The sequence below is a fragment of the Scyliorhinus torazame genome, chromosome 27 (assembly GCF_047496885.1).
Source record: "Scyliorhinus torazame isolate Kashiwa2021f chromosome 27, sScyTor2.1, whole genome shotgun sequence".
NCBI lineage: Eukaryota > Metazoa > Chordata > Chondrichthyes > Carcharhiniformes > Scyliorhinidae > Scyliorhinus > Scyliorhinus torazame.
In genome coordinates this window covers 36,653,225-36,678,727 of record NC_092733.1, presented here as the reverse complement: position 1 = coordinate 36,678,727, position 25,503 = coordinate 36,653,225, and the positions used below count along the sequence as shown (strand labels likewise).

General features: G+C 50.2%; 2 protein-coding genes across 2 annotated transcripts in view; one reads left to right on the top strand and one right to left on the bottom strand.

Annotated features, from left to right (window-relative positions):
* The window catches only part of LOC140403402 (uncharacterized), a 960,939-nt gene that overhangs the window by 229,078 nt on the left and 706,358 nt on the right, over positions 1-25,503 (top strand). The window lies entirely within an intron of this gene.
* Positions 1-25,503, bottom strand: part of LOC140403208 (patatin-like phospholipase domain-containing protein 6) — a 198,380-nt gene that overhangs the window by 317 nt on the left and 172,560 nt on the right. The window contains exons 33-36 of the mRNA XM_072490961.1: positions 18,577-18,729; positions 16,193-16,309; positions 15,358-15,445; positions 7,068-7,219 (exon numbers count right to left, since the gene is read on the bottom strand). Of these exons, the coding sequence (XP_072347062.1) occupies positions 7,068-7,219; positions 15,358-15,445; positions 16,193-16,309; positions 18,577-18,729 (510 nt within the window). The remainder of the gene's footprint in view (positions 1-7,067; positions 7,220-15,357; positions 15,446-16,192; positions 16,310-18,576; positions 18,730-25,503) is intronic.

Genomic DNA, 25,503 nt, shown 5'->3' with positions numbered 1-25,503 from the left:
CCCCTCCCCCACAATTCCCCAGATCCCCCCTCCCCCAACACCCCCGGGTCCCCCTCCCCCAACACTCCCAGGTCCCCCCTCCCCCAACACTCCCGGGTCCCCCTCCCCCAACACTCCCGGGTCCCCCCTCCCCCAACACTCCCGGTCCCCCTCCCCAACACCCACGGGACCCCCTCCCCCAACACCCACGGGACCCCCTCCCCCAACGCCCCCGGGACCCCCTCCCCCAACGCCCCCGGGACCCCCTCCCCCAACGCCCCCGGGGACCCCCTCCCCCAACGCCCCCGGGACCCCCTCTCCCAACACCCCCGGGACCCCCTCCCCCAACACCCCCCGGGACCCCCGACCCCAACACCTCCGGGACCCCCCGACCCCAACACCCCCGGGTCCCCCGGCCCCAACACCCCCGGGTCCCCCGACCCCAACACCCCCGGGTCCCCCTCCCCCAACACCCCCGGGTCCCCCTCCCCCAACACCCCCGGGTCCCCCTCCCCCAACACCCCCGGGTCCCCCTCCCCAACACCCCCGGGTCCCCCTCCCCCAACACCCCCGGGTCCCCCTCCCCCGGGGTCCCCCTCCCCAACACCCCCGGGTCCCCCTCCCCCAACACCCCCCTCCCCCCAACACCCCCGTGTCCCCTCCCCAACACCCCCGGGGCCCCCTCCCCCAACACCCCGTGTCCCCCTCCCCCAACACCCCGTGTCCCCCTCCCCCAACACCCCGTGTCCCCCTCCCCAACACCCCCACAATCCCCCCCTCCCCCAAAATTCCCCCTCCCAACACCCCAAATCTCCCACCCTAACATCCACTCCCCATGCTCCCGGATCCCCCTCCCAATGCTCCCGGATCCCCCTCCCCAACACTCCCGGATCTCCCCCCCCCCCCCCCCCCCAAGCACTCCCGGATCCCCCTCCCCAACACTCCCGGATCCCCCCTCGCGGATTACTCCCCCCCCCAAAACACCTCCACCCCACTCTCAATTCTCCCTCCTCAACACTCCCACTTTCCAACGCTCCCACTTTCCCACAGACTCCCCCTCTCCAACGCTCCCACTTTCCCACAGATTCCCCCTCTCCAACGCTCCCACTTTCCCACAGATTCCCCCTCTCCAACGCTCCCACTTTCCCACAGACTCCCCCTCTCCAACGCTCCCACTTTCCCACAGACTCCCCCTCTCCAACGCTCCCACTTTCCCACAGATTCCCCCTCTCCAACGCTCCCACTTTCCCACAGATTCCCCCTCTCCAACGCTCCCGCTTTCCCACAGATTTCCCTCCCCAAGGATGAGTGGGTCTTTCCCAAATGTTGAGGGTAGGAGCGATCGCTGTTTTCCTGGCACGGCTAGCCACTCGCATGTCCCGGGTCTTCCCCAAACTTGTGGGCTTCCTTCTCTAAGACCACGTCGGAGATACTCCGTGTGGGATGAGACCGGGTCCGCTGGTGGCCATGTTTGGGGTGTCAGATTTTCCGCTGATTCAGCCTGGGGTAGAAGTGGATGTTGTCGCCTTTGCCTCACTAATAGCCCGGAGGCGAATATTGCTTGTTTGGAGGTCCCACACTCTGCCCAGTGCCACTCGCTGGTTGGGTGATTTGTCATGGCGGAGCAGGTCTACTTAAGAAGGCAATTATCGATTTCCTTTGTTAAGGACCTAGTCAGCTGTAGGAGGTTTAGGTTAGTTTCAGTATTGAAGTTAATTATGTTGTTTTTTTTTGTTTTACTTTCACATTTGATGTTTTATATTCTTTTGATCTGGTTCGTGTTATTATGAAACAAACTGTAATACACATATTTTTGCAAAAAGCTGGCAGTTACCCAGAAAATCACACCCAATCACCTCACTCATTCTAACCCCCCCCCTCTCCCGGTTTGTGGGTCCAGCACCCCCTGCAGTCTATCCAACCGCGATCGCCGTTTAAGCTTCTACCAATCCTCACGAAGCCTAGTTTGCTGAACAGATTGATGTTGGGCAATGCCTGATCATTGCCTGGATTGGATGGTCAAAATGCAGACACTGTGACCCCTGCATCCTCCCTGACCACAGACTGGGCCCTCACCTCCAACTGCACCTGGAGATACACGTCACCCTATTAGTAACTCCAAGACCGTCAGAAACTACAGAGTTGCGAGCACCGCCCAGTCCATCACACAAAACCGCCTCCACCTACACCTCCCGCTGCCTGGGGAAAGCGGGCAGCATAAAGACCCCTCCCACCCGGCTTACTCACTCTTCCAACTTCTTCCATCGGGCAGGAGATATAGAAGTCTGAGAACACGCACTAACAGACTCAAAAACAGCTTCTTCCCCACTGTCACCAGACTCCTAACGACCCTCTTATGGACTGACCTGATCTCTTCACACATCTTCTCTACTGAGTAGTACTACACTCCTGTATGCTTCACCCGATGCCTGTGTCTATGTATTTACATTGTGTATTTATGTTTTTCATGTACGGAATGATCTGTCTGGACTGGAAGCAGAACAATACCTTTCACTGTACCTCGGTACATGTGACTAGTCAGAATCCTCTGTGTGTGTGGGGGGGGGTTGCTGCACTTAATCATTGACAAGCTGAAGGAAAACTATGAACATGTTTCACTGCTCCTCCGGCTCCACCTCTCTGATTTACCATTCAAAGTGCCTCATTAGCTCAGCACTGACTGTGAGAGTGTGAGAATGATGAACAGATTGGTCTGACACTGTTATTGTTCACCTCCCCACATTCTCACGTTCCCTCTTGCCGGCTCAGTGGATGCGGCTTCCTCTCTCCATTCCACCCGCGCCCACACAATTTCCAGCACAGCTGGAAACCACTCGGCCCATCCACCGTGCTAGCCTTTCAACTGGAGCCGCCACCTCCAATCCCACTGCTTTTGCCCTTTCACCAGATTGATTTAGAATTTGCAGATTGGGATCCAACTCCCTTCAAGTGATGCCACAGTCTCAGTAGACACCCACACCCCACCACCCACGGTAACATATTCCCCATTCGAACAATGATTAGAGGGAAAACAGTTTGAACTTCCTCTGGTGATGATCTCATTCCGTGTCCCTCAGGACTGTTTGATTAAGTTTCCACTTGTTCTAAGTGCTTGTCTGACTGGGGAGAGGGGAGCAGGGGGGTTTAGCTCAGTGGGCTGGATGGCTAGTTCCTGACATCGAGCGACGCCGAGGGCACGGGTTCAATCCCCGTATGGGCTGAGGCCATTCATGAAAGCCCCACCTTCTCAACCGTGCCCCTCCGGCTAAATGACCGCCAGTCAGCTCTCCCCCTCGAGAAGGGCGGAAGAGCAGCCTCTGGTCCGCTGGAGACTCCCATTTCCCTTGTCTGGCACGTCAAAGTTCCATTCTTACGGAGCCGCCTGATCTTCCCACTCCCCAAGTGCCACCCAATGTCACAGCCCCTCCCTCGGGTCAGGCCGGATGGCAGCATTTGAGCTTTGCACCCTGGGACATTCTGACACGGCCGCTACCCCCAGGATTGGGTGAACAGAGAGGTTTAACCCTTTGCCTGGCGAAGGAAGAACAGCATCTGCGGCACCTGGTTAATTTGCAGCCGGCAATGCTGAAGGAACTGATCTGCTGGCTTGCAAGCTTCAACGTTCTGCAGCAATGCCGCAAGGCACAACTCCGTGTTGAACTGCACAACAGGAGGAGGAAGTTAAACACCGGTTAAATCTGTTAACTGACCAGTAATCTTGATCTGCTGACTGTAAACAGAATGATGGGTGAGATACCGTGTCTAACATCAGTCCCACAAGATCAAATTACTGACAGGACGTTAGGCACAGAACCTTATTTGTCTCTCACAATGACCGTATATAGATGAATGTGTCTGCCACCAACAAACTGCCTGCTGCCTGGTACTCTCAGTGTTGCTGATGGAACTCTTGCCCTTCTGGACTTTCTCACGGTTGGTTCCTCTCGTGCACGCCCATCTTGGATCTGCATCTCATTTTGCCTCTGCTCTGTCTTTTAAAAAAAAACACTACTCCCTTCGTGCCCAGTAATAGATGCCAGAGAACCCAGTTCCTGGGACGGAGACCAGTCTTGCCCTCTTGCTGTGCCGCATTATCCAGCTTGGTTACGAGCGAGGGAGGAGCATGGTTTTCTCCGCCACAGCATAGCGACACTGAGGCCTACTGCAGGACAGTGGGCAGCAGAATCACCATGGCAACGTTACTGTACTGGTATTCCAGAGGCCCGGATTAATGCTCCGGAGCCTGGGGAAAGTTATAGTTATAGTCGGAGATGTTTACAGCATGGAAACAGGCCCTTCGGCCCAGCTTGTCCATGCCGCCCAGTTTCTACCACTAAGCTAGTCCCACTTGCCCGCATTTGGCCTCTACCCCTCGATACCCACCCTGCCCACGTAACTGTCTAACTGTTTTTAAAAAAAAAAATTGTACCCGCCTCTACCACTGCCTCTGGCAGCCCGTTCCAGATGCTCACCACCCTCTCGGTGAAGAAAGTTCCCCTCTGGTCTCTTTTGTATCTCTCCCCTATGCTCTCCAGTTTTAGACTCCCCTACCTTTGGGAAAAGATGTTGACTATCTACCTTATCTATGCCCCTCATTATTTTATAGACCTCTACATCCCTAAGCCTCCTACGCTCCAGGGAAAAAAGTCCCAGCCTATCCAGCCTCTCCTTTTAACTCAGACCATCAAGTCTCGGTCGCATTCTCGTAAATATCTTCTGCACTTTTTGTAGTTTAACAATATCTTTCCTATAATAGGGTGACCAGAACTGCACACAGTATTCCATGTGTGGCCGTATTAATGTCTTGTACAACTTCAACAAGACGTCCCAACTCCTGTATTCAATATTCTGACCAATGAAACCTAGCATGCCGAATGCCTTCTTCACCACCCTGTCCACCTGCGACTCCACCTTCAAGGAGCTATGAACCTGTACCCCTCGATCTCTTTGTTCTATAACTCTCCCCAACTCTCTCCCATTAACTGAATAGGTCCTGCCCTGATTTGATTTCCTAAAATATCACCTCACATTATCTAAATTAAACTCCATCTGCCATTCATCGGCCCACTGGCCCAATTGGTCAAGATCCTGTTGCAATCTTATATAACCTTCTTCACTGTCCACTATGCCACCAATCGTGGTGTCATCTGCAAACTTACTAACCATGCCTCCTACGTTCTCATGCAAATATATAACAAATAATGGTCCCTGAGGCACACTGCTGGTCCCAGGCCTCCAGTTTGAAAAACAACCCTCCACAACCACCCTTTGGCTTCGGTCCCCAAGCCAATTTTGTATCCAATTGGCTACCTCACCCTGGATTCCGTGAGATGTAACCTTTTGCAACAACCTACCATGCGTACCTTGTCAAAGGCCTTGCTAAAGTCCGTGTAGACAATGTCGCCCTCACTGCCCTCATCTACCTTCTTGGTTCCTCCCTCTAAAACCTCAATCAAATTCGTGAGTCATGACTTTCCCCTTTCAAAGCCATTCCGACTTTCCCTAATTAGCCCTTTCCTGGCTAAATGCCTGGAGATCCTGTCCCTCAGAAAAGTTAAATTCAACCAATGAATAAAGCTGGGAATAGTAACAAACAATGCAATGGCTGGATTGTTGTCTGAATCCCATCTGGTTCATGAATGCCCGGGGGGGGGGGGGGGGGGGGGGGGGGGGGAGGGAATCTGCCAACCGTACCCGCTTTGGCCTCCAGGTGACCCACAGCAATGCAGTCGATTCCTGACTGTCCTCCGAAACGGCTGAGCAAACCATCAGGAGGAAAAGCAGAGTGTGTGTCCCTGGAATAGCAGTGGGCGTACCTGGGAAAGCACAGTGGGCGTACCTGGGAAAGCACAGTGGGCGTACCTGGGAAAGCACAGTGGGTGTACCTGGGAAAGCACAGCGGGTGTACCTGGGAAAGCACAGTGGGTGTACCTGGGAAGCACAGTGGGCGTTGCCCCCGCCCCCTCCCCAGGTGGCGCTCACCTTCACCTGCTTCCAGGGCAATTAGGAATGGGCAACAAATGCTTGGTGACACCATAGCCCAAGAATGAATAAAAAGTGCCCCTCTCACAGTTAACCATGCAGTTCATTGATTCAGCTAACTCAAGGTTCGGTGTGATTAGATGGCCAACTAGCTCTGCGTGGAGATCCCCTTCATCAATTAGAGTTGGTAGCCCCTCACGGGCTGGAGGTGACTGACGCTAGTCCGCCATTTTACACCAGCTCACTCTGGGAAGCTGGCCCTTGCTGGGAAAGAGCCGATTCTCTGGTGTGGCCGCCCTCGCCTGCAGTCAGTCCTCTGGCCGGTAGCTCAGTTACTGGAAGAGAAGGGGCACTGCTCCCACCCCTCCCACCCTTAACAATAAGGGGTCGTCTGTTTAAGACGGAGATGAGGAGAATGTCTTCTCTCGGGGGGGGGGGGGGGGGGGGGTCTCGGGAACTCTCCCTCGAAGGGCAGTGGAAGCAGAATCTATGAATATTTTTAAGGCCGAGCGAGAGAGATTCTTGATGAACGAGGGGGTGAAAGGTTAACGGGGGGGGGGGGTCAGGGGGAATGTGGGGTTGAGGTTACAATCAGATCAGCCAATGATCTTGCTGAACGGCGGGGCAGGCTCGAGGGGCCGAGTGGTCTGCTCCCGCTCCTGTGTGCCGCTCTGTCGGAAATGCGGGCTTGCTGACGTGGCGCGATACCGAGGCCCCCGCCTTCTGACGCAGGTCAACGTGGGAGGTCCCAGGGCACCATTCGAAGCTGAGCAGGCTGACATTCCTCCCTCGACAAATTACCTGAGCTTTGCCATTTGGGGGAGCTTTCTTTGTGCAGATGGGCAGCCTCAGTTTCGTATTCTGAACCAAGAGCTAAGTTTCCAGAAGCGCTTCACTGGCTGTGAAGGATTTGGGTTGCTCTGTGGCTGCGAACATCACAAGGGAAACACCAGAACTTTCCTTCCCTTCTTCAGTTAGTGCAGCCTCAATCCTCCACTGGATGTTGTGAAGCTCCGAGGCTGTGAGGGACATCCTCCCACAATTGACGCGCAACATTCGTCGATGGGAAATTCAGTAGAAAAGTGACAATTCTGTCTTTCACTTACCATTTGATCAGCAGATTGCGGTTTCCAGTCAGCAGCCGAGTCGTTGGACATTAGGTGCTCCTGGTCTTCCAGCTCCTCAATTTCATCTTGTTCCTCATCCCTCATTGCATCCATCGCATCGTCCTCGTATTCAGTCAGATAATCTGATTCATCTGCTGGTTATAAGGGTGCAGAAAACACAAAGCACTTGACTGACAAGTTCCCTGGGCTCCTCACATTACCATGGATAACAATGGCGCCTCTCACAGGTAATGCCAGTGTTTGTTCGCTCATTTCTCACGGGGTCATAGGTCACACCTGGAAACAGTGGAAGATTGGTCACCACCTCTCTCCCATGTTAGAAAAGCCAAGTTAAGGGCAGCACGGTGGTGCAGTGGGTTAGCACTGCAGCCTCATGGCACCGAGGTCCCAGGTTCGATCCCGGCTCTGCGTCACTGTCCGTGTGGAGTTTGCACATTCTCCCCATGTTGGCGTGGGTTTCGCCCCCACAACCCAAAGATGTGCAGGGTAGGTGGATTGGCTGCGCTAAATTGCCCCTTAATTGGAAAAAATGAATTGGGTACTCTAAATTTATTAAAAAAAGGAAAAGTAAAGTTAAATAGAAACTGGAGCATCAAAGCATTTACCCAATGCTCCACACAGGCTTCCTCCCACACTATAAACCTCACCTACTCCGATCAACCTCGCTGTTCCCTTTGAAATTACTCATTCTTGTGTTTGTCCTGATGGGTGCAAGACAAAAAGCTTCGAGAGCATGTCTCTTTCTTTCAGCAATATCATTCCTTTTTACTCATTTCTCCCACTTGACTTCCCCTGAAATCCAGTCGCCTCATCGCGATTTGCACATTCCCGCCACTCTCTGGGTGACGGTTCCCTATTGGATTTGTTAGTGTCAATCCCACATTGATGGCCCCCGAGTGTTGGCCTTGTCCATCAGTGGACAGACACTCTGCACGTCGACCCTATCAAACACTGTTACAACCCTGAAGGACTGTATCGGGTAACTGCTCACCCCTTCCCCGTTCTGGTCCCGTTTATGGATAGGAATAACCACCAGGGTTGGGTATCAACCTGGTCGCTCTCTCTCTTGCACTTCGGTGTCTTTTCGCATTGTGGAACTTTGATGGAATTGCTGCCACAATTGCGCTCTTGTTAAGATGTCGATGAGGTTGCTTTTTTATCAGAAGCGAAACCGACATTTCCCCCGCAAAATACCCATAATCAGAGCACACAAAACGGCAAGGGTTTCTCGGAAAGTGAACGAGCTCAGTGACCACCACAATTTCAAGTGCGGAGTTACAGGATTCATTAGTCACTCTCCACAGAGCATCCAGTTTGGGTGTGATCCAGCAGAAATGGCTTTTACAGTACAAAGAGAGTCAGGGTCGTAGAATCCTACAGTGCAGGAGGAGTCTCCACCGACCCCGCTGAGAGAGCACTCCCCCCTGGCCCACACCCCGCCCTAACCCTGTAACCCCACCTAACCTTTTGGACACGAAGGGGCAATTTAGCACGGCCAATCCACCTAATCTGCACATCCTTGGAATTGTGGGACGAAACCGGAGCACCCGGAGGAAACCCACGCAGACACGGACAGTCGAGCTATGCTGGAATTGAACCCGGGACCCTGGCGCTGTGAAGCAGTAGTGCGAACCACTGTGCCACCCAGTTGTAGAGCTTTGCAGCACAGAAAGAGGCCCATCGTGTCTGTGCCAGCCACCAAGCACCTATCCTAATCCCATTATTCAACACTTGGTCCGTAGCCCTGTATGCCCTGGCATTTCGAGTGCTCATCAAAATGCTTCTTAAATGTTGCGGGTTCCCGCCTCTACCAGCCTTCCAGGCAGCGAGTTCCAGATTCCCCACCACCCTCTGGGTGAAAACATTTCTCCTCAAATCTCCTGCCCCTTTACCTTAAATCTATCCCCCTGGTAATTAACCTCTCGACTAAGGGGAAAAGCTTCTTCCCATCCAGGCTATCAATGTCCCTCAATTTTGCAAACCTCAGTCAGGTCTGCCTTAACCCTTGACCTAAGGAAAACAACCCCAGCCTAACCAGCCTCTCTCCATAGCTGAAACGCTCCAGCCCAGGCAACATCCCAGTGAATCTCCTCTGCACCCCCTCCAGTGCAATCACATCCATAGAACATTACAGCGCAGTACAGGCCCTTCGGCCCTCGATGTTGCGCCGACCTGTGAAACCACTCTAAAGCCCATCTACACTATTCCCTTATCGTCCATATGTCTATCCAATGACCATTTGAATGCCCTTAGTGTTGGCGAGTCCACTACTGCTGCAGGCAGGGCATTCCACACCCTTACTACTCTCTGAGTAAAGAACCTACCTCTGACATCTGTCTTATATCTATCTCCCCTCAATTTAAAGGTACGTCCCCTCGTGCTAGACATCACCATCCAAGGAAAAAGGCTCTCACTGTCCACCCTATCCAATCCTCTGATCATCTTGTATGCCTCAATTAAGTCACCTCTTAACATTCTTCTCTCTAACAAAAACAGCCTCAAGTCCCTCAGCCTTTCCTCATAAGATCTTCCCTCCATACCAGGCAACATTCTGGTAAATCTCTTTTGCACCCTTTCCAATGCTTCCACATCCTTCCTATAATGCGGCGACCAGAATTGCACGCAATACTCCAAATGCGGCCGCACCAGAGTTTTGTACAGCTGCAACATGACCTCATGGCTCCGAAACTCAATCCCTCTCCCAATAAAAGGTAACACACCGTACGCCTTCTTAACAACCCTCTCAACCTGGGTGGCAACTTTCAGGAATTTATGTACATGGACACCAAGATCTCTCTGCTCATCCACACTGCCAAGAATCTTACCATTAGCCCAGTACTCTGTCTTCCTGTTATTCCTTCCAGAATGAATCACCTCACACTTTTCTGCATTAAACTCCATTTGCCACCTCTCAGCCCAGCGCTGCAGCTTATCTATGTCCCTCTGTAACTTGTAACATCCGTCCGCACTGTCCACAACTCCACCGACTTTAGTGTCATCTGCAAATTTACTCACCCATCCTTCTACGCCCTCCTCCAGGTAATTTATAAAATTGACAAACAGCAGTGGCCCCAAAACAGATCCTTGTGGTACACCACTAGTAACTGGACTCCAGTCCGAACATTCCCCATCAACCACCACCCTTTGTCTTCTTCCAGCTAGCCAATTTCTGATTCAAACAGCTAAATCACCCTGAATCCTATGCCTCCGTATTTTCTGCAGTAGCCTACCGTGGGGAACCTTATCAAACGCTTTACTGAAATCCATATACACCACATGAACTGCTTTACCTTCATCCACCTGTTTGGTCACCTTCTCAAAAAACTCAATAAGGTTTGTGAGGCACGACCTACCCTTCACAAAACCGTGTTGACTATCTCTAATCAAATTATTCCTTTCCAGATGATTATACATCCTATCGCTTATCAACCTTTCCAAGACTTTGCCCACAACAGAGGTAAGGCTCACTGGTCTAGAGTTACCGGGGTTGTCTCTACTCCCCTTCTTGAACAAGGGGACAACATTTGCTATCATCCAGTCTTCTGGCACTATTCCTGTAGACAAAGATGACTTAAAGATCAAAGCCAAAGGTTCAGCAATCTCCTCCCTAGCTTCCCATAGAATCCTAGGATAAATCCCATCCGACCCAGGGGATTTATCTATTTTCACACTTTCCAGAATTGCTAACACCTCCTCCTTATGAAACTCAAGCCCTTCTAGTCTAGTAGCCTGAATCTCAGTATTCTCCTCGACAACATTGTCTTTTCCTGTGTGAATACTGACGAAAAATATTCATTTAGCACCTCTCCTATCTCCTCGGACTCCACGCACAACTTCCCACTACTGTCCTTGACTGGCCCTACTCTTACCCCAGTCATTCTTTTATTCCTGACATATCTATAGAAAGCTTTAGGGTTATCCTTGATCCTACCAACCAAAGACTTCTCATGTCCCCTCCTGGCTCTTCTTAGCTCTCTCTTTAAGTCCGTCCTAGCTAACTAGTAAATCTCGAGCGCCCTAACTGAACCTTCATGTCTCATCTTTACATAAGCCTCCTTCTTCTTCCTCTTGACAAGTGTTTCGACTGCTTTAGAAAACCACGGTTCCCTCGCTCGACCACTTCCTCCCTGCCTGACAGGTACATACTTATCAAGGACATGCAGTAGCTGTTCCTTGAACAAGCTCCACATTTCCATTGTGCCCATCCCCTGCAGTTTTCCTCTCCATCCGATGCATCCTAAGTCTTGCCTCATCAAATCATAATTGCCTTTCCCCCAGATATAACTCTTGCCCTGCGGTATATACCTATCCCTTTCCATCACTAAAGTAAACGTAATCGAACTGTGGTCACTATCACCAAAGTGCTCATCTACCTCCAAATCTAACACCCGTCCTGGTTCATTACCCAGTACCAAATCCAATATGGCCTCGCCTCTAGTTGGCCTATCTACATACTGTGTCAGGAAACCCTCCTGCACACATTGGACAAAAACGGACCCATCTAACGTACTCGAACTATAGCGTTTCCAGTCAATATTTGGAAAGTTAAAGTCCCCCATAACAACTACCCTGTTGCTTTCGCTCCTATCCAGAATTATCTTTGCAATCCTTTCCTCTACATCTCTGGAACTTTTCGGAGGCCTATAGAAAACCCCTAACAGGGTGACCTCTCCTTTCCTGTTTCTAACCTCAGCCCATACTACCTCAGTAGACGAGTCCTCATCAAACGTCCTTTCTGCCACCGTAATACTGTCCTTGACTAACAATGCCACCCCTCCCCCTCTTTTACCACCTTCCCTGAGCTTCCTGAAATATCTAAACCCTGGCACCTGCAACAACCATTCCTGTTCCTGCTCTATCCAGGTCTCCGAAATGGCCACAACATCGAAGTCCCAGGTACCAACCCACGCCGCAAGTTCACCCACCTTATTCCGGATGCTCCTGGCATTGAAGAAGACACACTTTAAACCACCTTCCTGCCTGCCGGTACACTCCTGCAACTTTGAAACCTTACTCATGACCTCACTACTCTCAACCTCCTGTATACTGGAGCTACAATTCAGGTTCCCAATCCTCTGCTGAACTAGTTTAAACCCTCCTGAAGAGCATTAGCAAATTTCCCCCCCAGGATATTGGTACCCCTCTGATCCAGGTGTAGACCATCCCGTTTGTAGAGGTCCCACCGACCCCAGAATGAGCCCCAATTATCCAGAAATCTGAAACCCTCCGTCCTGCACCATCCCTGTAGCCACGTGCTCCTCTCTCTCCTTATTCCTCGTCACGATAGCATATGGCACGGGTAACAACCCAGAGATAATAACTCTGTTTGTCCTAGATCTAAGTTTCCACCCTAGCTCCCTGAATTCCTGCCTTACATCCCTATACCTTTTCCTACCTATGTCGTTGGTACCTATGTGGACCACGACTTGGGGCTCCTCCCCCTCCCCTTAAGGATCCCGATAACACGATCCAAGACATCAGGGACCCTGGTACCTGGGAGGCAACACACCAAACGCGAGTCTCTCTCATTCCCTCAGAACCTCCTATCTATCCCCCTAACTATGGAGTCTCCAATGACTAATGCTCTACTCCTCTCCCCCCTTCCCTTCGGAGCAACAGGGACAGACTCTGTGCCAGAGACCTGTACCCCATGGCTTACCCCCGGTAAGTCCCCCCCCCAAACAGTATCCAAAATGGTATACTTGTTACTAAGGGGAACGACCACAGGGAATCCCTGCACTGACTGCTTCCTCCCAGCCCCTCTCACCGTCACCCATCTATCTTTATTCTTTGGAGTAACTACATCCCTGAAGCTTCTATCTATGACCATCTCTGCCTCCCGAATGATCCGAAGTTCATCCAGTTCCAGCTCCAGTTCCCTAACGTGGTTTCTGAGGAGCTGGAGATGGGTGCACTTCCCACAGATGAAATCAGCAGGGACACTGACGGCGTCCCTCACCTCAAACATTCTGCAAGAGGAACATTGCACTACCTTCCCTGTCATACCCTCTCGATAAAAAAAAGAAAAGGAAAGAAAGAGCTTATCTGTTATTCACTCTACCCTTTAGGTTAAAGGAGGTGGAAGGGTGGGGGGCACTACGAGTGTAGTGTCTAGGGTATATAAACTGCCCAACTTAAATACTCAGAGAGTAGTAAGGGCGTGGAATGCCCTTCGTGCAACAGTAGTGGACTCGCCAACACTAAGGGCATTCAAATGGTCATTGGATAGACATATGGACGATAAGGGAATAGTGTAGATGGGCTTTAGAGTGGTTTCACAGGTCAGCGCAACATCGAGGGCCGAAGGGCCTGTACTGCGCTGAAATGTTCTATGTTCTAAAACACTTAACCAGCAACCACTGTGCCCCACAGAAAAACAGCAATCAGCTGTTATGAGCCTGCGCAAACAATTTAAATCCATCCTATAGTGTGGTGACCAGGGCTGCACACAGTACTCTAGCTGCGGCCTAACCAGCGGTTTAACAGCTCCAACTCAGCCGACAAAACTGTAGTGATACTGCTTGATGAAATTCTGACACACACTGTACGCAGACTGCAGTTTAGTCCTAATTTGCAAACAGGCGTCACTGTAGGGTTAGAGTCGCCAACCTCCAGGATTGATTCATAGAATCATAGAAGTTTACAGCATGGAAACAGGCCCTTCGGCCCAACCAGTCCATGCCGCCCAGTTTTTTACCATTAAGCTAGTCCCAGTTGCCCGCACTTGGCCCATAACCCTCTATACCCATCTTACCCATGTAACCATCTAAATGCTTTTTGAAAGACACAATTGTACCCGCTTCTACTACTACCTCTGGCAGCCCATTCCAGACACTCACTACCCTCTGAGTGAAGAAATTGCCCCTCTGGGCCCTTCTGAATCTCTCCCCTCTCACCTTAAACCTATGCCCTCTAGTTTTAGACTCCCCTACCTTTGGGAAAAGATGTTGACTATCTACCTTATCTATGCCCCTCATTATTTTATAGACCTCTATAAGATCACCCCTAAGCCTCCTACGCTCCAGGGAAAAAAGTCCCAGTCTATCCAGCCTCTCCTTATAACTCAAACCATCAAGTCCCGGCAACATCCTAGTAAATCTTTTCTGCACTCTTTCTAGTTTAATAATATCCTTTCTATAATAGGGTGACCAGAACTGCACACAGTATTCCAAGTGTGGCCGTACCAATGCCCAATTGGATTGGGCATTTTGATTACAGCCTGCAAGAATACTGCCAATGGCAAAAGGACAATTGGATGGTCCTGGACTGCAGTCAATGCAGGTTCGAGTCACTGTGCCGTGCCAGTGCTGTGAATGAGGCCGCTGGAGGCCAGGTGACAAAATCTCCAGCAGTACCTCCAGCCACTGCTGGGATAAGGCACATGTTAACCACCTGGAACATTGAGCTGCTTGGCAACACAGCACTTGAGTATTGCTGAAAAAGAGACAGGCTGTCAAAGCTTTTCATCTTGAACTCATCAGGTCAGATTCACGACAATACCAAATCTAAAGGGAACAACAATTACATGACATAAGAGAGTTCCGATTGGTTGGCAGGAGGACTCTGACTGGTGGAGGCATCACCACGGAGAATGCCTCAGTTAACTGTTGACTGCCAAGCTTTTACTTAAATTCAAACTAGAAATCTCCAATATAAAGTGAATTGGCAATCTATTCTGTTGCAGCGTATGAAACTCGCAGCACACAGCGCTGAAGCGGATCCACAGCAAGCACCCAAACCACATTCACTCCTAATGAAAATGCACCCAACAGCAAGCAGAGTATACAGTGGGAACAATCCTGACAAAGCCCCATTTATTACCCACCCCCAAAGTGCTGGGGGCTGGCATGGGCGCCAAGAATCAATCACATGGTGAGGGACTGGAGTCACTTGTAGGCCAGATTAGACGGGGTTGCTGGTTACCTTCCCAAAGGGCGAGGGTGGCACAGGGGACTATTCCAAGCATCTAACAGCACTCACTGGCATCGTGGTTTCTGTTGCCAGCCCATTCAACAGCAGAGGTTGTCACAGTGTCCCTTGAGCACACAACCTAGCGGGTCGGTTTAGCTTTCGGGGGGGGGTAAAGAAAGAGGGCTTTCTGCAAAGTTTTACAAAACGGGCGAGAAATGTCCCCTGAAAACGACAGGCGGGAGCCTTGCCCAACCAACCAATTTCTGTGCGTTTGCCTTTCTCGTCTCGTCTCGAGTTGGATTTTGAGGAGATTAAAGAAAAGCACTCGAGAAAGTTCCAGAAAGCAGACCCAGCTTACCATCTGGTACAATGTAGCTCTTCGAGGGTTCAATCCGGGACACAATCTCAGCGAGGTCGGTGAATGCAGCATTCGAGGACATACAGGCCTGGAAGGGAACGGTACGAAAATTGAAGTAACCTTAGTCGTGTCAAGACACTGGGTATAGGCCCGCTGACAGAGTGCGACAACTCCACAGACACACTAAACAGGCAAAGCTGGCCCCCCTTTCACATTTGGGCATGGCTAGTTGGGCTTTTACCATAGTAAACACATCCCAGGGTGCTTTAGAGGAGTGTTATAGAACATGACGGCCACAGGAAGAGGTTGTACGGAGCCCTATGGGGGCAGAGCTGCACGAGACAGACACAAATACACAACCATACAGAAACTCAGAGACACACACTCCGAGATGGACCCAGAATTCAGGAACACACAGATACATCTCCCCCAGACAGACAGACACACAGATACAGAGACACACACACACAGACTGGCTCAGGGACATACAGGACATCGGGTGTACTGAAGGTTGAGAAAAGACTTCGACGGGCACGGATTCTGGGACGGGTCCCGTTTTCAGCGAGGCTGTGGTCAGACTGGGACAGGCAGAGGAGGGGATGGGGGGGGGGGGGGCACTGTGGCCAGGATGTACACACAGCAGCGCTTTGGCAGGACGTGTGCAACTCTGTTGACAGACATATCAAAGAGGTTTTGTTTACAGGGCCTTACGATTCACTGCGACTCCGAGCTGTTTCCGAAGGCAATAAAGTGGAAATTTGGAGATTGGATTAATGGTGCTTCTGCTGTCTGTTTGAACCGTGGACTGGATTAAGCGCTGGGAACTGTTACTCACATTTTTCTTCTTGATTTCGTAATAGTCGACCGATTTTCTGTCCTTCAACATCTTGTCGATAATGTCTCCCCTGCTCCAGCTACTGAACACCACCTTCCCATATTGGTAGCCAACGTTCTGTGGGCAGCAGTGGGGAAATGAGCTGAGGCAGGACATGACCAGGTGGCTAAACAGTACAGGCACACAACAGGGAGCCGCTTCCGGCCTCCGTGGGCTGGCAATGGGGTTTTGGGGGCGATGCCCCCCCCCTCCCCCCACTGGGGCCTGATTGGGAGAGGCAAACTTCCCCCAATTGTGGACGGGTTCCCCCCCTGCTCCCAGGCTCCCCCCCTGCTCCCAGGCCAGCCCCGATCCAGTCACCAAAGCCCCGAAAAGTCACTCGAGCCGCTGAATGGCAGCTCACCACGATTCAGTAATTGAAGCGGAGAGCTGTCCTCAAATAAAGAGCAAACAAAGAACAAAGAAATGCACAGCACAGGAACAGGCCCTTCGGCCCTCCAAGCCCGTGCCGACCATGCTGCTCGAGTAAACTACAATCTTCTATACTTCCTGGGTCCGTATCCCTCTATTCCCATCCTATTCATGTATTTGTCAAGATGCCCCTTAAACGTCACTATCGTCCCTGCTTCCACCACCTCCTCCGGTAGCGAGTTCCAGGCACCCACTACCCTCTGCGTAAAAAACTTGCCTCGTACATCTACTCTAAACCTTGCCCCTCTCACCTTAAACCTATGCCCCCTAGTAATTTACCCCTCTACCCTGGGGAAAAGCCTCTGACTATCCACTCTGTCTATGCCCCTCATAATTTTGTAGACCTCTATCAGGTCGCCCCTCAACCTCCGTCGTTCCAGTGAGAACAAACCGAGTTTATTCAACCGCTCCTCAGAGCTAATGCCCTCCATCCCAGGCAACATTCTGGTAAATCTCTTCTGCACCCTCTCTAAAGCCTCCACATCCTTCTGGTAGTGTGGCGACCAGAATTGAACACTATACTCCAAGTGTGGCCTAACTAAGGTTCTAAATGGTGCACAATTTCACACAGTTGGCAATTTGCCGTCGAACTGAGACTTCAGGCAATAACAGGGACTTTGCAGGCCTCTGCCAACCCTCAGATAAATAAATTGAAAATCAAGGTAACACATGGTAGGCGAGAGCGAGTTAAAAAAAAATCATTCATGGGATGTGGGCACTGCCGACTACGCCAGCATTTTATTGTCCATCGTTAATTGTCCTTGAACTGAGTGGTTTTCTCTAGGGCACCGAGGACAATGCTGTGGGTCTGGAGTCACATGTAGGCCAGACTGGGTAAGGACAGCAGATTTCCTTCCCGAAAGGGCATCAGTGAACCAGACGGGTTTTTATGACAATCGACTATGGTTTCATGGTCATCATGGAATCCCTACAGTGCAGGAGGCGGCCATTTGGCCCATCCAGCCTGTGCCGACCCTCTGAAAAAGCATCCTATCCAGGCCACTCCCACACCACCCCACCTAACCTTTGGACACTAAGGGCCAATCCACTTAACCCGCACACCTTTGGACTGTGGGAGAAAGTTCCGGAGTTGAGAGGATTGGCTTATGAGGAGAGACTGAGTAGACTGGGACTGTACTCATTGGAATCTAGAAGAATGAGGGGGATCTTACAGAAACATATAAAATAATGAAGGGATTGGATAAGGTAGAAGCAGGGAGGTTGTTTCCACTGGTGGGTGAAACTAGAACTCGGGGGCATAGCCTCTAAATAAGGGGGAGCAGATTTAGGACTGAGTTGAGGAGGAACCTCTTCACCCAAAGGGTTGTGAATCTGTGGAATTCGCTCCCCCGTGAAGTACAGAATTAGCAGATGACTGATAGAGGGTGAAAGTTGGCACAGGGTAAACAGTCTGCTCATACTGTGTTGGTCACAAGTCCCTCGAGATGGGCCTCGTACTTAACCATTCCTCTTGTGATTAATCCAAACACCAGCATCACAATGCGTGCAGGAAGTTTGCAATACTCGGCGATCTCACCGAACAAAAGTAATGAGGTTTGTGCCAAGGGAGGGGGAAGGCAGCCACGTAAAGGCAGAATGGAATGTGCACAGGGAGGGCAAAACAGTTGCGTGCCTGAAGCCGCTGTTAATTCGCACTTCAAACCCAACTGCAGAGATTCGAGCAAGTCCAAACATGTGCAGGTTCGGTGGATTGGCCACAATAAATTTCCCCTTAGTGTCCAAAGACGTGCAGGTTAGGTGGGGTTACAGGGATCGAACTGGGGGAAAGTGGGCTGAGGTAGAGTGCTCTTTTGAAGGTCGGTGCTAACTCGACGGGTCAAATGGTCTCCTTCTGCACAGGAGGGATTCTTTAAACTCCTTCTCTCTGAAAGCATGAGCAGTGTAACACTTACATAAATCTCATCAAACTTGCCGAAGTCCATTGTTTTGAACCTGTCGATGGGTGGTCGGATATATTCGCAATACGCACTGCTCTTTACCAGCTCCAGCTGCCGCACGCAGGACACGTAAGCCAGTCGAGACTGAATTTCGGCCATATCTGGCACCTAGAACAGATCAGACCAATGGTGCGTTACCTGGAATCTGGAAACATCACCGTACAAGACATGCACATCAGTCTTAAAGGAGCCACTGTCCAAATTGCAGGTCCGAACTCTCGGTGACATACACAGGGATACTTTCGGGAATGCAATGCAACACATTCTGTACAGCAGGATTACAGTAAATCAGATTATGGCGGGAGATAGACGGAGAGGGAGAGAGACGGAGATGGAGAGAGAACACAGGAAAATGAGAAAGAGATGGTGTGAATTAGCACAGAGAAAGAGTCTTGCAGTTCGAGCCTTCCACATTTCTATTCCCACTTGCTATATTTGATGACTTCTTCAGGAATTTCCAGGATTCTTTAATCAGCAACAGTGAAGACAAGTGGAAATAATACTCGCAATGCGGCAAATCATTACTCCCAGCAGCGCGGCAAATCGTTACTCCCAGCAGCGCGGCAAATCGTTACTCCCAGCAGCGCGGCAAATCGTTACTCCCAGCAGCGCGGCAAATCGTTACTCCCAGCAGCGCGGCAAATCGTTACTCCCAGCAGCGCGGCAAATCGTTACTCCCAGCAGCGCGGCAAATCGTTACTCCCATTCTAAATGGAGCCTAACTAATGCTTTATAAAGCTTCAGAAGTACATCCCTGCTTTTATATTCCAAGCCTCTTGAGATGAATGACAACATTGCATTTGCTTTCTTAATTACGGACTCAACCTGCAAGGTTACCTTTAGAGAATCCTGGACTAGGATTCCCAAATCCCTTTGCACTTCAGCATTATGAATTTTGTCACCGTTTAGAAAATAGTCCATGCCGCTATTCTTTTTTCCAAAGTGCAAGACCTCGCACTTGCCCACGTTGAATTTCATCAGCCATTTCTTGGACCACTCTCCTAAACTGTCTAAATCTTTCTGCAGCCTCCCCACCTCCTCCATACTACCTGCCCCTCCACCTATCTTTGTATCATCGACAAACCTAGCCAGAATGCCCTCAGTCCCGCCATCTAGATCGTTAATATATAAAGAGAACAGCTGTGGCCCCAAAACTGAACCCTGTGGGACACCACTCGTCACCGGTTGCCATTCCGAAAAAGAACCTTTTATCCCAACTCTCTGCCTTCTGCCTGACAGCCAATCGTCAATCCATGTTAGTACCTTGCCTCGAATACCATGGGCCCTTATTTTACTCAGCAGTCTCCCGTGAGGCACCTTATCAAAGGCCTTTTGGAAGTCAAGATAGATAACATCCATTGGCTCTCCTTGGTCTAAACTATTTGTTATCTCTTCAAAGAACTCTAACAGGTTTGTCAGGCACGACCTCCCCTTACTAAATCCATGCTGACTTGTCCTAATCTGACCCTGCACTTCCAAGAATTTAGAAATCTCATCCTTAACAATGGATTCTAGAATCTTGCCAACAACCGAGGTGAGGCTAATTGGTCTATAATTTTCCATCTTTTTCCTTGTTCCCTTCTTGAACAGGGGGGTTACAACAGCTATTTTCCAATCCTCTGGGACTTTCCCTAACTCCAGTGACTTTTGAAAGATCATAACTAACGCCTCCACTATTTCTTCAGCTATCTCCTTTAGAACTCTAGGATGTAGTCCATCTGGGCCCGGAGATTTATCAATTTTTAGACCTCTTAGTTTCTCTAGCACTTTCTCCTTTGTGATGGCTACCATATTCAACTCTGCCCCCTGACTCTCCGGAATTGTTGGGATATTACTCATGTCTTCTACTGTGAAGACTGACGCAAAGTACTTATTTAGTTCCTCAGCAATTTCCTTGTCTCCCATCACAAAATTACCAGCGTCATTTTGGAGCGGCCCAATGTCAACTTTTGCCTCCCGTTTGTTTTTAATGTATTTAAAGAAACTTTTACTATCATTCCTAATGTTACTGGCTAGCCTACCAATCTTTAGTTTAAAGTCCTATTGACCACCCTATTTATTCTTTTCGCCAGAACACTGGTCCTAGCTCGGTTCAGGTGGAGACCATCCCAACGGTATAGGTCCCCCCTGTCCCAAAACTAATGCCAGTGTCCCATGAAAAGGAACCCCTCTTTCCCACACCACTCTTTCAGCCACGTGTTAACTTCCCTGATTCTTGCCTCCCTATGCCAATTTGCACGTGGCTCGGGCAGTAATCCGGAGATTATGATCCTTGAGGACCTGTTTTTTTAATTTGAATCCTAGCTCTTTATAATCTCTAAACAGGTCCTCTTTCCTAGACTTGCCTATGTTGTTGGTACCGACATGGACCACAACAACTGGATCCTCCCCCTCCCTCTCCAGTATCCTTTCAAGCCGGTCAGAGATGTCCCGCACCCTAGCACCGGGCAGGCAACATACCATGCGGGACTCTTTATCCTGCTCACAAAGGATACTATCTATCCCCCTGATAATAGAATCCACTACAACTACAACTTGCCTATTTACTCCCTCCCCTTGAATGGCCTGCTGAACTATGGTGCCTTGGTCAGCTGACTCATCCTTCCTGCAGCCCTGTTCGCCATCCACACAGGGAGCAAGTGCCTCATACCTGTTGGACAGAGTCAAGGGCTGAGGCTCCTGAGTTCCTGACTGCTGGTTCCCTTTACCTGCCTGACTTGCAGTCACACCCTGCTGTCCCTGGCCACTGGCAGGATTTAAACTACTTACTCTGACAGGTGTGACTGCCTCCTGAAACACAGTGTCCAGGTAAGTGTCCCCCTCCCGGATGTGCCTCAGTGTTTGAAGCTCAGACTCCAGCTCATCAACTCTGAGCCGGAGCTCTTCGAGCAGCCAACACTTACTGCAGATGTGGTCGCTGCAGCTCGCAATGGGATCTGCCAGCTCCCACATCAAGCAGCTCAAGCACATCACCTGACCAGCCATCACTAATTAATTAATTAGTTTAAGTTAAGTTTCTGAGTTTAGCTGTGTTTTTTTTTAAATTTGGGGCAGATTTGCTATCAACCACTCAGATCACAGCTTCCCTCTGACGTCACTTTTGGGAAAAAAAACTGGAATACAGGAAGTTTCCGTTAGGTTTTTATACTCACAGAGACTGCTCCCCCTCCTCCGAACGGCTCCCGAAATTAGGCCCAATGAAAGAGAGAGAACAAAACAGTAGGGAAAAAGCACCTTCTCCCACTCTTCACCGAATTACCTCACTGCACCAAATTACCAAATTCTCACTCGGTCTGTATCTCTCTCACTCAGGCTGTGACTCCTTGACCTGCGCAATGCTTACCATTGAGGTTACTCCCAGCAGCGCGGCAAATCGTTGCTCCCAGCAGCGCGGCAAATCGTTGCTCCCAGCAGTGCAGCAAATCGTTACTCCCAGCAACGCGGCAAATCGTTACTCCCAGCAGCGCGGCAAATCGTTACTCCCAGCAATGCGGCAAATCGTTACTCCCAGCAACGCGGCAAATCGTTACTCCCAGCAACGCGGCAAATCGTTACTCCCAGCAATGCGGCAAATCGTTACTCCCAGCAGCGTGGCAAATCATTACTCCCAGCAGCGCGGCAAATCGTTACTCCCAGCAGCGCGGCAAATCGTTACTCCCAGCAGCGCGGCAAATCGTTACTCCCAGCAGCGCGGCAAATCGTTACTCCCAGCAGCGCGGCAAATCGTTACTCCCAGCAGCGCGGCAAATCGTTACTCCCAGCAGCGCGGCAAATCGTTACTCCCAGCAGCGCGGCAAATCGTTACTCCCAGCAGCGCGGCAAATCGTTACTCCCAGCAGCGCGGCAAATCGTTACTCCCAGCAGCGCAGCAAATCGTTACTCCCAGCAGAGCGGCAAATCGTTACTCCCAGCAGCGCAGCAAATCGTTACTCCCAGCAATGCGGCAAATCGTTACTCCCAGCAATGCGGCAAATCGTTACTCCCAGCAGCGCAGCAAATCGTTACTCCCAGCAGAGCGGCAAATCGTTACTCCCAGCAACGCGGCAAATCGTTACTCCCAGCAGCGCAGCAAATCGTTACTCCCAGCAATGCGGCAAATCGTTACTCCCAGCAACGCGGCAAATCGTTACTCCCAGCAACGCGGCAAATCGTTACTCCCAGCAATGCGGCAAATCGTTACACCCAGCAGCGCGGCAAATCGTTACTCCCAGCAGCGCAGCAAATCATAGAATCATAGAAATTTACAGCATGGAAACAGGCCCTTCGGCCCAACCAGTCCATGCCGCCCAGTTTTTACCAGTAAGCTAGTCCCAGTTGCCCGCACTTGGCCCATAACCCTCTATACCCATCTTACCCATGTAACTATCTAAATGCTTTTTAAAAGACACAATTGTACCCGCCTCTACTACTACCTCTGGCAGCCCATTCCAGACACTCACTACCCTCTGAGGGAAGAAATTGCCCCTCTGGGCCCTTCTGAATCTCTCCCCTCTCACCTTAAACCTATGCCCTCTAGTTTTAGACTCCCCTACCTTTGGGAAAAGATGTTGACTATCTACCTTATCTATGCCCCTCATTATTTTATAGACCTCTATAAGATCACCCCTAAGCCTCCTACGCTCCAGGGAAAAAAGTCCCAGTCTATCCAGCCTCTCCTTATAACTCAAACCATCAAGTCCCGGCAACATCCTAGTAAATCTTTTCTGCACTCTTTCTAGTTTAATAATATCCTTTCTATAATAGGGTGACCAGAACTGCACACAGTATTCCAAGTGTGGCCGTACCAATGTCTTGTACAACTTCAACAAGACGTCCCAACTCCTGTATTCAATGTTCTGACCAATGAAACCAAGCATGCCGAATGCCTTCTTCACCACCCTGTCCACCTGCGACTCCACCTTCAAGGAGCTATGAACCTGTACTCCTAGATCTCTTTGTTCTATAACTCTCCCCAACGCCATACCATTAACTGAGTAGGTCCTGGCCTGATTCGATCTGCCAAAATGCATCACCTCACATTTATCTAAATTAAACTCCATCTGCCATTCGTCGGCCCACTGGCCTAATTGATCAAGACCCCGTTGCAATCCTAGATAACCTTCTTCACTATCCACTGTGCCACCAATCTTGGTGTCATCTGCAAACTTACTAACCATGCCTCCTAAATTCTCATCCAAATCATTAATATTAATCACAAATAACAGTGGACCCAGCACCGATCCCTGAGGCACACCCCTGGTCACAGGCCTCCAGTTTGAAAAACAACCCTCTACAACCACCCTCTGCCTTCTGTCGTCCAGCCAATTTTGAATCCAATTGGCAACCTCACCCTGGATCCCGTGAGCTTTAACCTTCTGCAACAACCTACCATGCGGTACCTTGTCAAAGGCTTTGCTAAAGTCCATGTAGACAATGTCTACTGCACTGCCCTCATCTACCTTCTTGGTCACTCCCTCAAAAAACTCAATCAAATTTGTGAGACATGATTTTCCACGCACAAAGCCATGCTGACTGCCCCGAATCAGTCCTTGCCTCTCTAAATGCTTGTAGATCCTGTCTCTCAGAATACCTTCTAGCAACTTACCTACTACAGACGTTAGGCTCACCGGTCTGTAGTTCCCAGGCTTTTCCCTGCTGCCCTTCTTAAACAAGGGCACAACATTCGCCACTCTCCAATCTTCAGGCACCTCACCTGTGGCTGCCGATGATTCAAATATCTCGGTTAGGGGACCCGCAATTTCCTCCCTAGCCTCCCACAACATCCTGGGATACATTTCATCAGGTCCCGGGGATTTATCTACCTTGATGCGCTTTAAGACTTCCAGCACCTCCTCCTCTGTAATATGCACACTTCTCAAGATATCACTATTTATTTCCCTTAGTTTCCTAACATCCATGCCTTTCTCCACCGTGAATACCGATGAGAAATATTCATTCAGGATCTCACCCAACTCTTGTGGCTCTGCACATAGATGTCCTTGTTGATCCTTAAGAGGCCCTACTCTGTCCCTAGTTACTCTTTTCCCCTTTATGTATCTGTAGAATCTCTTTGGATTCTCCCTTGCATTATTTGCCAAAGCAATTTCATGTCCCCTTTTTGCCCTCCTGATTTCCCTCTTAACTCTATTTCGACAATCTCTATACTCTTCAAGGGATCCACTTGACCCCAGTTGCTTATGTACGTCATATGCCTCCTTCTTCTTTTTGACCAGAGTCTCAATATCTCGAGTCATCCAGGGTTCCCTACTTCTACCAGCCTTGCCCTTCACTCTAAAGGGAATGTGCTTACCTGGTTAACACATTTTTAAAAACCTCCCATTTACCAGCCGTCCCTTTGCCTGCCAATAGTCTCCCCCAATCTACCTCTGCAAGTTCCTGTCTGATACCATCAAAATTGGCCTTGCCCCAATTAAGAATTTTAACTCTTGGGCCAGACCTATCATTCTCCATAGCTATCTTAAAACTAATGGAATTATGGTCACTTGTCCCAAAGTGATCCCTCACTAGCACTTCTGTCACTTGCCCTTCCTTATTTCCCAAGACGAGGTCAAGTTTTGCCCCCTCTCTAATCGGTCCATCCACATACTGAATGAGAAATTCCTCCTGAATACACTCAACAAATTTCCCTCCATCCAAGCCCCTAATGCTATGGCTGTCCCAGTCAATGTTGGGAAAGTTAAAGTCCCCTACTACTACCACCCTATTATTCTTGCAGCTATCTGTAATCTCCTTACATATTTGCTCCTCAATTTCCCGCTGACTATTTGGGGGCCTGTAGTACAGTCCTACCAAGGTGATCTCTCCCTTCTTATTTTTCAGTTCCACCCATATAGACTCAGTGGGCGAACCCTCGGATATATCCCCTCTAAGTACTGCCGTGAT